Below are 13,779 nucleotides of genomic sequence, written 5' to 3' on the forward strand. Positions count from 1 at the left end.
AATATCAAATAAATTGAAACTATTTATTGCATAAATGATGCACAGATAGGAAAACTGAAACTTTTTGCTTGAATATTGTGGCAGCAAAATAAATTATTTTCATCTAACCTAATCTGAAATTTGTGGCCCAATTTTATACTTGGTAAAATTTCAACTTTATTTTTTTGATAAAGCATCAGATCAACAAAATTTGGAATTTTACACTTTGATCATGTCCCATGAATTCATCTGCCATACATGAAGCCCTACTCACACTCGTTTGCACCTTGGGGTAAACGGAGAAAAATTAGAACCCAGCATAAACTATTACCTGCCACTGAAAACTAGGCTAACATTCATGGCATGAATACACTTTCAACATAAGCTGCAAGAAAATGCTCAATTCAATAATTCAGATAATACCAATCCATTAAAATGAAAAAGCACATTTATTCATAAAGAAAAATTTTATAAACAATAAAAATTATTAAAGAATGAGCAAATATTTCCTGGTAAGGGTAAAATTTTTTCTTTTAAATGATACTATTTACAATTAAGTTCGGCTGACTATTTTGCAGTAACTGTCTTAGAACTATAATAAATGTTGTTTTGCAGACATGCCAAATTTGAAGTGATTTAGCAAGGCTCGTATTGAGCCAGTGTATTTGCCACTTCAAGTCCAGCTGTATTTATATGAGCAGCACAAACAAAAGGCTTGGTTAAAAGTTCAAGTAAATGTCTTTTTATGCAAGAAAATTTTGCAGCCTGAATATTGGTCAAAATTATTTGAATTGAGCCATGAAATTTTGTATGTGGACTTTGATCCAATTTTGTGACTGCATTTTCCATCCATAATGTTATGTTTAATTTTGTTTTAAAGCAGCACAGAAAAATGTACAGAGACTTGTCTTACTAGCCTTTATTAATAATTTTTGTAAAAGACCCAAAAAATGGCATTTTGTTTGATGTTGCATGCATTGGTACTGACTACCCTTCAGACAAAATCTAGCGAGAAAAATATTTACAATCTGAACCGTGACTAGATTGAGCTGTGGTTTCATGGATTTGCGAGACGTGATTCCCTTTCTTTGAGCCATGAATTCCATATCTCGGCCATAATTGGCCATGAAGAGCCATTTACGAGCCACAAAATCATGTACGAAGTCCTATGCGTGGGTTTCCCAAATCTCTCATTTACCTTAGGAACAGCTACACAAAGATTTGTCTTTACTTCACTGGCAACTGATCATGTGATAATGCAGTTCAACCACTCTGACGTGACCGCAACTATGTGATCTTCAACTAAACGTTTTTGAGTCAACTCGTTATCATGACATTGTGCAGGATATTTTGATATTTTGGCAGGAGCATGGAAGTATTGCAGAAGTTGAACACGTTATGAAATGACATGTTTGTGAAGTGCAAACCATGATTTTTTTTCAATCAAACAAAAATACACAACATAAGATCTGCAAGATTTCATACCTATTGAAATTATATGATATTAGATATGCAAAATTCAAGAAAAAAGTAGGACTTTCCCAACTAGGGTTTGATGAGGTAGCCAGGTCAAAGATCTCAGCAACTATTGCAGCTAGAGGCCTGATATCTTGAGAAACTTAATTTAATATTTTTACTATGCTGCAGCTGAAATTGGACACATTATGGATGAAAATTTTTAACCAATTGGCATGGAATGACCAGAGAAAGTCAGTTGCATTCTTGGCAAAAGCATGTATGTCACTTGAGATCTCTAAAAACGGGTGGATTTATTTTCGAAGGATTATCTTTTGCACTTATATACTTGAAATAATCATTTTTTCAAGTTTGATTCTCTTATTTCTCTATAAGCCTAACTGGCTTTCTCCCTAAGAGGTTTGCCAGTCTGCTTTGCTGAATTTGTGAATTTTAATTATTTTTTTTCTTCTGTTATTTATTAATCTCTGTGTATCTGTATCAAAATCTTTATTTTAATTTTATTACTTTTATTTTTTTACTTGAGCAGCCCACTGAGCAAGTAAATTAACTTATCTTTCTTGTCTTGACTGTAAATCTGACTCAGGCATCAATATATCTACTTGGTGAGCTGCGACTGGATTTTTCAAGCCATGGTTCTATAGGTTTGCCAGCCATGATTCCATTTCTTTTAGCCTTGAATTCCATATCTTGGCCATGAAAAGCCAATTACAAGCCACAAACTTGTTTACAAAGTCTCTTGCACGTGTTACCACTTACCCCCAATATCTAATTTTAACCTAAAAGTCAAAAAGCAACAGTAACATTTGCCTATACTTGAGTACCAACTGAACACGTGATGATGCAGTCTGACTGCTCTGACATTACCGCAACTATGGCCATGGTGCAGAGGGTGGATGCAGCGTTGCCAATATATGGGTTTTTAAGCCCTAAGCGTCGCCGGGTAATTTTAAGATGCGTCGCCGGGTAATTTTTAATGAAAAGCCATTTATGCTGAGAAATGAAAAACTATTTACAAGCCACGAACTTATTTACAAGGTTGCATGCACGTGTTGCCCCAAATAACTAATTTTACTCTAAAAACAGTCTGATTGTACAGCAAGTGTCAACTGAACATGTGATAATGCAGTCTGACCACTCTAATGTGACCGCAACTACGTAATCGTAAACTTGATGTTTACATTTTTTTGGTGGGAACTCATCGCAACTGATTTCAGGACAAGCTTCACTGCATACTGATCAATCCAACATACCGGAAACCTTACTTTTTTCAAATAGTTGGCCGAAGACTGACAAATATATTAAATGAAAGAATTTCAATCTAAATGTGTCAGCAAGATCTTCTGAAGGCATAAATTTTGCTACTGAAGCGTCACCAAAGATCTTGCAATATTCATCCACTCTCTCACAGTGGAACTATGGTATATTCATGTTCATGGAAATGTTTTGGGTTGACTTGTTGTTATTACCTTCTGCAGGATATTTTCGCAGGAGCATTGAAGTACTGTGAATTGTGGGAGTTGAAAATTTTGACATGTTTGAAATGACATGTTTGCGAACTGCAAGTGCAAACTGCAATTTTTTCAATCAAACAAAAATACATGACATTAGAGCTGCAAGATTTCATACCCCATACCCAGGATGGTGCTGTTTTCCGCGGATTAATCCGGCGTAAACAAGGCTCCAAGCCCTTCTACTGGCGTACAAAGAGCTAAAATAACGTTATTGGCGCACACCCCTGGAGTACGTCCGCATCTGGCTTGTCTCGACGTACATCTGGCGTCTGCATCTGGGTGATCTGGCTTGTCCCGATGTACTGTACGACCGCATCTGGCTTGTCTTGGCGTACATCCGCATCTGGGTGGCTTGTCCAGACTCCCGGCGTACGTCCTCATCTGGTTTTGAGCATTTTAGTGCATACTAATGCATTTTAAGGCAATTTAGGGCCTTCTAATGCAATCTAGTGCGTTCTATTACGATCTAGTGCGTTCTATTACGATCTTCTAATGCAATCTAGTGCGTTCTATTACGATCTAGTGCATTCTATTACGATCTAGTGCGTTCTATTACGATCTAGTGCGTTCTATTACGATCTAGTGCCTTCTAATGCAATCTAGTGCGTTCTATTACGATCTAGTGCATTCTATTACGATTTAGTGCCTTCTAATGCGATCTAGTGCATTCTATTACGATCTAGTGCATTCTATTACGATCTAGTGCCTTCTAATGCGATCTAGTGTGTTCTATTACGATCTAGTGCATTCTATTACGATCTAGTGTGTTCTATTACGATCTAGTGCATTCTATTACGATCTAGTGCATTCTATTACAATCTAGTGCCCTCTAATGCTATCTAGTGCCTTCTAAAGCAATCTAGTACGTTATAATGTGTTATAATGCATTCTAATAGTTTTTATTGTGTCCTAATGTATTCTCAAGGTTTCTGTTGCGTTATACGTAATGCAGTGTAGTGTGTTTTAACATGCTCTAATGTGTTCTAATGCATCCTAGTGTGTTTTAATGAGTTCAAAGCTGTTCAACATAACACATCATAACATAGCACAGCATAACAACATAGTACCACATTATAACATTGCACAGTATAACAACATAACACATTATAACATTGCACAGTAAAATGACATAACACATCATAACATAGCACAGTATAACAACATAACACATAACATTGCATAGTATAACAACATAACATAACACATCATAACATAGCACAGTATAACAACATACCACATTATAACATTGCACAGTACAACAACATAACACATAATGTAGCACAGTATAACAACATAACACATCATAACATAGCACAGTACAACAACATAGCACAGTATAACAACATATCACAACATTGCACAGTATAACAACATAAAATAACACATCATAACATAGCACAGCATAACAACATACCACATTATAACATTGCACAGTATAACAACATAACACATTATAATATTGCACAGTAAAATGACATAACATATCATAACATAGCACAGTATAACAACATAACACATTAAAACAGTGGTTCCCAAAGTGGGCAATATTGCCCCCCTAGGGGCGATGGAACAATTTTGGGGGGCGGTAAAGAAGAAGAGGGCTTTTGGGGGGCGATAGGGGGGCGGCAGTCCGAAGTCGAAGTCAGAAGTTCGAACGTTTGTTTGACGATTTGTACACAACACGTGCAGAACATGACTCCCAGCGATGGTTTTTCACCGCAGATCTGTTTTTAGCGCATTTACTCATTTATGGAAAAAATGCACTATTGTGCTTGCCATGTCCGTCCGTCTGTCGGCCTGTCTGTCAGTCCATGACTTCACGTTTTCGTCGACCAGGAAATGCGCTCTCTGTCACTCACTGCAGTGAGTACTGAGTTATATTTTTTTAACCTCTCCTGGCTTTACGTCTCCGACAAATTAACGGCCGGACTCGCGGCCGGTCTCACGGCCAATTTCCAAATTCAATGATCAAGGAATACCTCTCAAATTAATAAACTTAATTCGATGAAACTTGGTACACGTATTCATTAGGACCTAACGATAATGTAAAGCTTGTGAAAATTTTTGAATTTTGCCTTCAATTGTTTTTGCCATACTTATATGACATTACGGGCCGAATTCACAGTGATCAAGGAATTTCTTCTGAAATACTGAACAGATTCGGACGAAATTTTGAATTTACAGTCCTAACTACGGAACGGTGATGTTTAGCTCGTGAAAATTTTTTCAATTGTGCCATCGTTCGCGAGTTTCATTCGTGATTTAAACAGCGATACGTGCTTAAATTCGCAGTAATCAAGAAATGTCTTGCAAACTACTGAACAGATTTGAACGAAATTTAATATTTTAATACCTAACCTCAGCATCGGTGATGTTTAGCTCGTTACAACTTTTTTGTTTTACCTTCGTTTGTGAGTTATACGGCTATAAGTAAACGGCTCTTGGTTAAACCAGCTGGTAGAAAAGCCGATCGTTTCTCTTATATCTGTATAACTTGCGAACGAAAGCGAATAAGGAAGTGTGAAATCAAGAATGACGGTAAAATGAAAAAAAATCTCGCAAACGACGGTAAAATAATTTTTTTCAATCTAAAAAACACCATTTGGTAGTTAGGAATGTATATTCAAATTTTGTTCAAATCTGTTTGGTAGTTAAGAAGAAATTCTTTGATCGCTGCGAATTTCGGCCTGTATCGTAATATAACTCACGAATGAAGGTGATATTTAAAAAATTTTTGCAAGCTAAACGTCACCGTTAAGTTCTGATGAATACATGTTCCAAGTTTCATTGAGCTGCGTTCATTAGTTTGGGTGATATTCCTCGATAATTGAATTTGGAGATTGGTCGTGCGACTGGCCACGAGTCTGGCCGTAAATTTGCCCGAGACGTCCAAGGTCTCTGGTGCTGAAACAGTTAAAACAGCTGAAAAACACATTGGTTCACTAAAAGGGGTCCTATTTGTGAAATACACATTTATGTTTAACCTTTATCTTTTAAAATTGCAGCGAACTAAATTTTATAGTAAGAGGCGCATGATTTTATATGTGTCTGTGGGGGGCGCTAGAAATTCACTAGGGAGCCAAAAGGGGCGCCAGCCTGAAAAAGTTTGGGAACCACTGCATTAAAACATTGCACAGTATAACAACATAACACATCACATTATAATGCAACATAATATATTGTATTATATTATGTTCTGTTGTCCTGTGTTCTGTTGTGTTTTAATTTTTTATGTTATGATGTATTCTATTATATTAGGTTGTGTTATAATGTTATCTGATATAGTATCATTTGTTATGTTATGTTGTGTTACAATGTGTTGTATCATGTTTGATTGTGTTATAATTTTTGATGCTATATTATGATGTGCTATAATGTGCTGGGTTGAGTTATGATGTCTTATAATGTGTTTCATTAGGATATGTTGCAGTATAATTTGTTTTGTTGTTCTATGTTAAGTTACAATGTATAGTGTTATATCATGATTAGTTATGTTATAATGTATTGTGTCATGTCATTACAATGTGTCATGCTATGTTATTTATGTTATGTTGTGTTACAGTGCATTGAGTTATGTATTGTTGTTACATTATGTTGTGTTGTAATATGTTGTGCTATGATATTGTTTGTTATAATATGTTATGTTATAATGTGATGTCATGTTAGGGTGTGTTATAATGTGTTGTATAGTGATATGTTGTGATGAGTGCAGTGCTGTTGTGCAGTGATATTTTGTGTTGCAATGTGTTGTGTTGTTAATACCATATTGTTAGTGTTACCATATTTTGTGTTATTCGCTTGTGTTGATCATTAAGCATCGGCCACTTTGATTGCAGAGAGCGCGCATCAGTGTTGATCATTGGGCATCAGCTAAACTGACCGTAAATTGCGTGCGCTTGTGTCGATCATTAGGCATCTTCCACTTTGACTGCAAGGAGCGCGCATCAGTATTGATCATTGGGCATCGGCTAAACCGATTGTAAATCGCGTGCGCTTGTGTCGATCATTAGGCATCAGCCACTTTGATTGCAAAGAGCATGCATCAGTGTTGATCATTGGGCATCGGCTAAACCAATCGTAAATCGCGTGCGCTTGTGTCGATCATTAGGCATTGGCCACTTTGATCGCAAAGAGCGCGCATCAGTGTTGATCATTGGGCATCAGCTATATAGATCGTAAAGCACGTGTGTTTGTGACAATTGCCAGACATCAATCGTAAAGTACGTGTGCCTGTGTTGATCATGCAGCATTGGCGAGGGTTACACTTCCGTTTTTAGCAAGCATATTGGCAACTTTCTTCCCTGGCATACTGGCGTACATCCCAAAATGAACCTCCGGCGTACATGCTGCACCTTCCTGACCATGGTTCATACCTACTGAAATCATATGACTTTAGAGCCACAATAATTCAGAAAAAGTAAAACTTTTCCAGCCCTGCTGTGGCCTGTGACTGATGACTGAAACTGACAGGTCATCTTTGAGTTCTTTCTTCACTTGAAGTTGAAGAAGCTCTGATGGTCTTCAGGATGCATGTATGACTTGTATACTATGTCTATAGGATTTCAAATCGATGCATGCATTCAAATTCAAATTAGGCCCACCCACGCGGGTCACGCCCCATGGCCAGTGTAGCTGTCAGCTCACCTTTCTTCAGAAGTGTGAAAGCTTTAGCCGGTGAAGGTGTGTTTTATGATCGGTCCGTAAAGAAGCGTTGATCAACAACGTTCAAATGACATAAGACCAGGTTCTTTTGAATAACCTATAGAATTGCAGTAGGTTAGTAGGTTAGTAGGTTAGTTAGTAGTAGTTTGAATAACCTATAGAATTGCAACAACAGTAATCATGGTGGCAAATTAGGGATTTTTTAGAATCAAGTTCATTTCTAATTTCCTTATCTATTCTATATTTTACCCAATTTCTTATATATGTTAATGCTGGCCTGGAATCCATGATACTATCCTGGTCTAATTATAGGAGTGAGTGAGGCTGAGGTGGGATTCCTGGAAATGCACAGAAACATTGCTCTGAGTCCTCTGACCCCATTCAGTTTTCACTTTTTCAGCCCCTACAGGCAGCACTGTTGATCGGAGTGGGGGGTAGGAATCGGCCTGAACCAACCATGAGGACCGGGGGTGGTGGCCATTCTGTCCCTCAGGGATGTAGTGGCTTTAACAGTTGACTTTTCAACTAGTAAAGCAAAAAAATATAACAACACTTATTCAAGTCATGAACTAGGGTAAACGCGGTATATTCCGACACATTAAGGACGCATCGAGAAATGAAAAACTATACAAAAATGTATGTGTTACGTAAGTTCTGTTGCCTTCACATGACTCTCAAAACACTTCACTATGCGTCAGCACTCAGCAACGATGAAACGTCACAAAATGTTGCCATATTTATTAAAAAGCCTTTAGAATGGAAACCTACCAAATCCCTATATTCCGTCACTTTGTGTGGCAACAGTCTCTTATACACATCTAGATGTGTATAAGAGACAGGTGGACACCCGGAGCCCTAAGATGGAACACAAAAACATACTCATGACGGGCCCATTGTCCCGGTGGCGGGGGCGGGCAAACCGTCAAAAAGCCCAGCGGTTCGGGGCTATCAAGCGAGTGGCCTGAGCCAGGCCTCNGTGCTGAACTGTCTCTTATACACATCTAGATGTGTATAAGAGACAGGTTTAAGGGTAAAATTAGAGATTTGGGGTAACACGTGCATAAACTTTGTAAATAAATTTGCATTCGCACCTCGTAAATGACTTTTCATGGCCGAGATATGGAATTCACGGCTCGGTGAAATAGAATCACGGCTTGTAGAAATGGAATCACGGCTGGCAAATCCATAAAACCACTGCTCGCAAAATTCAGTCGCGGCTCGCCAAGTAGATATATTCCATACTAGGGCTAATGGCTATTAATAATTCATGTTTTGTATTATTTTGGTAGAACAACCGACACAGCTCGGAACGAGCGAGTTAATTGATACCAGCGAGTTAGTAATTGCTCAGCTGCAAGTCCTGCAACTGCGAACTCAGAACTGCCAACTTGCAAGCCAGTGAAGTGAAGCCAGTCACGCCACCATCCCACCAATACAATAGCCCTGATTCTTATTTAAAACCGCCCAACAGATCTGTCCCATCACTCCCATGCCGCTTAGCCCCATCACAGTTTCCAATACGGTAGTGGTGGTTTGTAGGTGAACTGGTGAAGAAGAAGTCACAATTTTCGATAAGAAACTCCCTACGCCTGTACGCCACAGCTCTGTTGGTACACAGTCAGTGCTCCGACCCCTCCGCTTTACATGCAGTTCGCGGATGTGTTATCCTAGCGTGACTACCTATGCGCCTACCCCATGGTTGAACCATGGCTTACCCTGTCTCCCTGACTTTCTGCGCCGCGTGGCGATGGCTTTTCACAAATTCATTGTAATGCCTCAGCTGCCTGCCAGACACGATGGAAAGAGGGTATTCATGAGTAGCTCTTTTAGATAATCCTATTCTGATAATAGTTAGGCAAATTATGTTTATGAAAACTCATCCGTTCGATTGTTAATTTTGCTCCTCGCGAGTTTATTAGGCCAGAAAATTATTATTCTTTATTTACTTGACAATATATTAAAACATAGATCGTTTTAATCGTTCAAGGTCTCGATCTGTTGCGAGTATTTAAGATATTTTTCATTTGTAATCTCTACATATTATATCTCAATCATCAATGTCATTTTGGCTGTTGCTTTACAACTCAACTGCTCAAAGAAAAAGATCTGATCAAAAGGCCAGTCTAGTCAAGAAAAAAAGTACAAGAATCGGCGACAGGCCTATCCAGGCCTATTCTTTAAATGCTGAAGATACTATACTTTACTATACTAAAATAATTATTCCAATTGGCTCCCATTAGATAAATGTATGACAATTAAGTTTGATTAAATTTGAGCATAGCAATTAAAAATATATATATTAAATGGATGAAATCATATATGAAATTAATGAATTTGAAAGCATCATCCGTTTGTTTTTTTTACCTGCAACTGCATATTCGCTGTTTTCTTCTATTCTATTCTAAACTAATGGTTTTAGAATATAATATAATAGAAGAATAGAATAGAAGCGTCAGTACTGAAGAAATAGGCCCATGGCCAGTTGCTGATTCTTGTACTTTTCGTGACTTGATTCCGCATGGGACCCGGCCTTTTGAACCCGATCTTTCCATAACCGACGATTGATTGAGATTGCTGCTGGACTTATGCAAAGCCCGTAAGGTGCTAGGCATTTCAAGACTGAAATGCCTAGTTACATAGGCCCAGTGGTTATAGTTCAGAGTACCAGGATTGGCCCAGAGAGGCGCGGGTTCGGGTTCGATCCCAGCTCTGTGCGCCACTTTCTCGTCAGAATCGGCAAGGAGGCCGGGCGGTTAAGCAAAGCAGAATTGAAGCAGTGAGTTGCGAGTTCGAGATCGCAAAATGCTGTGAATGTTCTGAGATGTTAAGAATCGGCGACAGGCCTACGGCCTAATAAACGCTGAAACCGCTATATTATATTATATATGTTCCTGCATAGCTTCGTCTAGTCTGTTCTTGAAGGCGTTCAAACCCGGAGCGTCAACGATGCTATTAGGGAGGTTGTTCCACATGTCGGCGACTCGAAGCGAGAAGAAATGTTGTCTAATGGATGTGTCACAACGCAGTTTTTTAGTTTATAGCCGTAGCCCCTGGTGTTGGTTCTTGTTTCAAATTCTAGTAATCCTTCTGGGACCTTGTATAAACCGTGAGTATATGTCCGAGAGTAGGTCGTGGAAACAAGTTCTCATGTGTTTACCAACAGACCTAGTTAGCAATTAAGTCCACAGTGTCACTGAGACCTTGCCATACAGCATATGTGTCACAAAGACATGTGTTAGATCACACGATCAAGACTTTAGCGAAGCTTATATAAGGTCTAGCAAAGCTTAAGGAAGCCCCCTAGTAGTTGATAAGCGCTCCGCGATGCAGCGTGTAGCTTGAGTTCTCCGACCTCACGGTCGAAGCCGTAGCTTAGAACTCTGCATCGTAACTCTGGATTGCCACCCCGTATAGAAGGTACGTTATCTGGTGGACTGATGTGTCTTACTTATCCCTCACTGCTTTAGTCGAAGAACCCGATCCTCAGGTAGAACTTAATATAATAAGTTCAATGTCATGAGTGCAACCTCGGACATATACTTGTATACTTCAATGAGGTCACCACACAGACGTCGATAACAGAGGCTTGGAAGCTTCATATTCTTTAACCTTTCTTCATGAGGCTTGCCTTTTAATCCCAGAATTATCCGTGTTGCACGTCTTTAATGCTTTTCCGACGTTTAATGGGTTTGACCGACGTTTCAATACTTCCCATCTTCTGTGCCCTCACATTCCTCATTGGGTCAAGTTTCTCTCAGATCTCGCCGTTGACGCTCGCCCTTGGGAGCCCTTCCGAGTAGCCTTATGAGGATACGCCGAAGCAACGACAGGTACTGGCGCCCCTGCAATCTAGCGTTGAAGAAATTCGGGGTCCGGACGTGAACTGTAGAAGTGACCTACAGGTGAAGACACGAGGTTTCTACACAATACTTTAAATACAATATTACATAGGCATTTTTTTGGTGAAATATGCATTTGGTCTAGTGCGCTGGAAAATAGTTATATTCTTCGATTTGTTTAGCTTCATGAATCCTCACATTGTTTTATTATTATGGGAGTCTAGTAGCTATTTCAAACTATCGTCAGTCTTGAAGAGATCCGGTCAAATAACACGATTTTAGATCTTCGGTGAACAAGTCACGAAAAGTTCAAGAATCGGCCTCCGGCCACATTAGGCCTACTTTTCAGCTCCGACATCACTGTGTTATGTTATCTTATGTATTCGAAATCGTGTGGCAATAATATAATGCAGCACATGAGCCTTGAGTGGTCACGTGGCCCAATTAAAAGTCCGATGATATTTATAAGTAATTGGAGGTCAATTTACTATTCACCAAGCGAGGAACAATAGTCATTCTCGCTATAAAATATAATAATCAAATTTTATTAAATTAAATTTGACCCCATTTTAGGAATTTGGAAGAAACGTCAATTTTCTTTATTGGCATAATTTACCAGTGAAATGCCAAGCATTCTTACTTTCTCAACGATTATATTGACATTGTCAAAATTTGTTAGCTAAGGCTCTTCTTATCTTAAATTGGATTATTTTAAGAGCGAATGACTTTTTAGATGTGGTGTAGTCGGTAATAATTATTCACAATTATCACTGATCGCTTTAGCTGTAATCAGTGCTTATAGTGAAAGTTATAACGTATCTATTTCTCACAGCTTATTTCATACTAATAGTAATACTGAATATGTTAGTTTTGCAAGCGTGCGCTGAAATAGTGTTGCATCTTTTTGGACGAGCGCCGGCATACAGCACTCCCTCATCATGACCGCAACACAGTGAACCTTATAACGCTCAGCCAGTCTTGACGCTCTCCGCTACTCGCTGTGCTCAGCCAGTTGCACGGCTCATGCGACGTCAGGCCTGGTGGTGTCAGGCAAGTGGTATGCAACTCCCAGGAGGAGCTAGTACGATTGGTTGCAGTACGTAGTGGTCTGAGTACAATTCGACGGGAGGCCAGGGTGTGAAGTGATGCTTCAAAGCCTGACGGCAGGTTCTCTGTCCGGCTGATTGGTAGCCTTACGTAACAATGATAGGCGATGAACGTGGGGCTGAGTGGTATTAAAAATTGGTTGTGCTCGGCTGCGCATCTGAATACTACTATACTGATTTAATAAAGGTCAGACAGTCTGACTTGGAACGAGGAAATGATTGTTGGGAGTATCGTCTGAAACCGATGTCAGTGTTACCTAAATAAGTGTTTAGATTTCTTAGAAAAAATAACCGAGATGTAGTGATGATAGCGTATACAGCGCACACGATTTTGCAATTCTTTACTATGACGATAATGTTGTAAGGATGCTGTTCATCTATTATGTATTTCTAATTGTTCAGTCCGCAGGAACGTCGAGTCCGGCAGTCCGCATGTTATTCCGGATGAATATCTGTGATCTGTGCTAAGTGCTAACTACCGCCACCTGTGGCAGTACCCTCGGACCTCGGTGGCGCTCGCACACTCACAGTGGCAGAAAACTGACAGATTCAGATTTAGGAACATAGGAAAAACTACGTTAGCTTTGTTGACAGTCAATTTTATATCGGAGTATTTTACAAAATGTCTTTAATTGGGCTAAGTTGTAGAATATTTCAAATCGGTAAACAAAGTAAGGTATGTAGATTAGAGAGCTTTTAGTTGTACCTAGCCTATATATAGTATAATAGTTATCATTGTTGACTAACGTTATTGAAATCAGTTTATATACAGAAAAAATGGGAGTTGAACTGTAAGTTCTAATGCCATTCTGGTTAACACAGTTAGCTACTGTACCATCACTACCATCTCATCAAATTTGCTGGCCCTTTTTTCCATGGTCAGGAAGATGTGCCAGGTGCGCGGAAATTTATTTTGTCATTTTAACAACCTGCGCGGTGTGCCGTAGCCTAGTATGCCAGTAAAAAAATGCGCCATACTTTTAGAAGGCTAGAATAGTTTAAGTATGGACGCGCGGCCTAGTCTGGAAAAGTCCTATTTTTGTCTGAAATATTGCGGCTCTAATATCATATAATTTCAGTAGGTATGAAATCTCGCGGCTCGAATGTCATAAATTTTTGTTTGATTAAAAAATCGCGGTTTGCACTTCGCAAACATGTCATTTCATAAAATTTTCAACTTCCGCAATCCGCATTGCTTTACCG

General features: G+C 39.1%; 1 protein-coding gene across 2 annotated transcripts in view; it reads left to right on the forward strand.

Moving 5' to 3' along the window:
* The first annotated feature begins 13,023 nt into the window (after window positions 1-13,023).
* LOC108669407 (39S ribosomal protein L4, mitochondrial) overlaps window positions 13,024-13,779 on the forward strand; it is a 7,263-nt gene continuing 6,507 nt past the window's right edge. For both annotated transcript variants that reach the window (XM_018156731.2, XM_047879574.1), the window contains exon 1: window positions 13,024-13,252. In XM_018156731.2, coding sequence (XP_018012220.1) covers window positions 13,199-13,252 — 54 coding nt within the window. In that variant the 5' untranslated portion in view covers window positions 13,024-13,198. The remainder of the gene's footprint in view (window positions 13,253-13,779) is intronic.

This window comes from Hyalella azteca, unplaced genomic scaffold (assembly GCF_000764305.2).
Source record: "Hyalella azteca isolate HAZT.00-mixed unplaced genomic scaffold, Hazt_2.0.2 contig3354, whole genome shotgun sequence".
NCBI lineage: Eukaryota > Metazoa > Arthropoda > Malacostraca > Amphipoda > Hyalellidae > Hyalella > Hyalella azteca.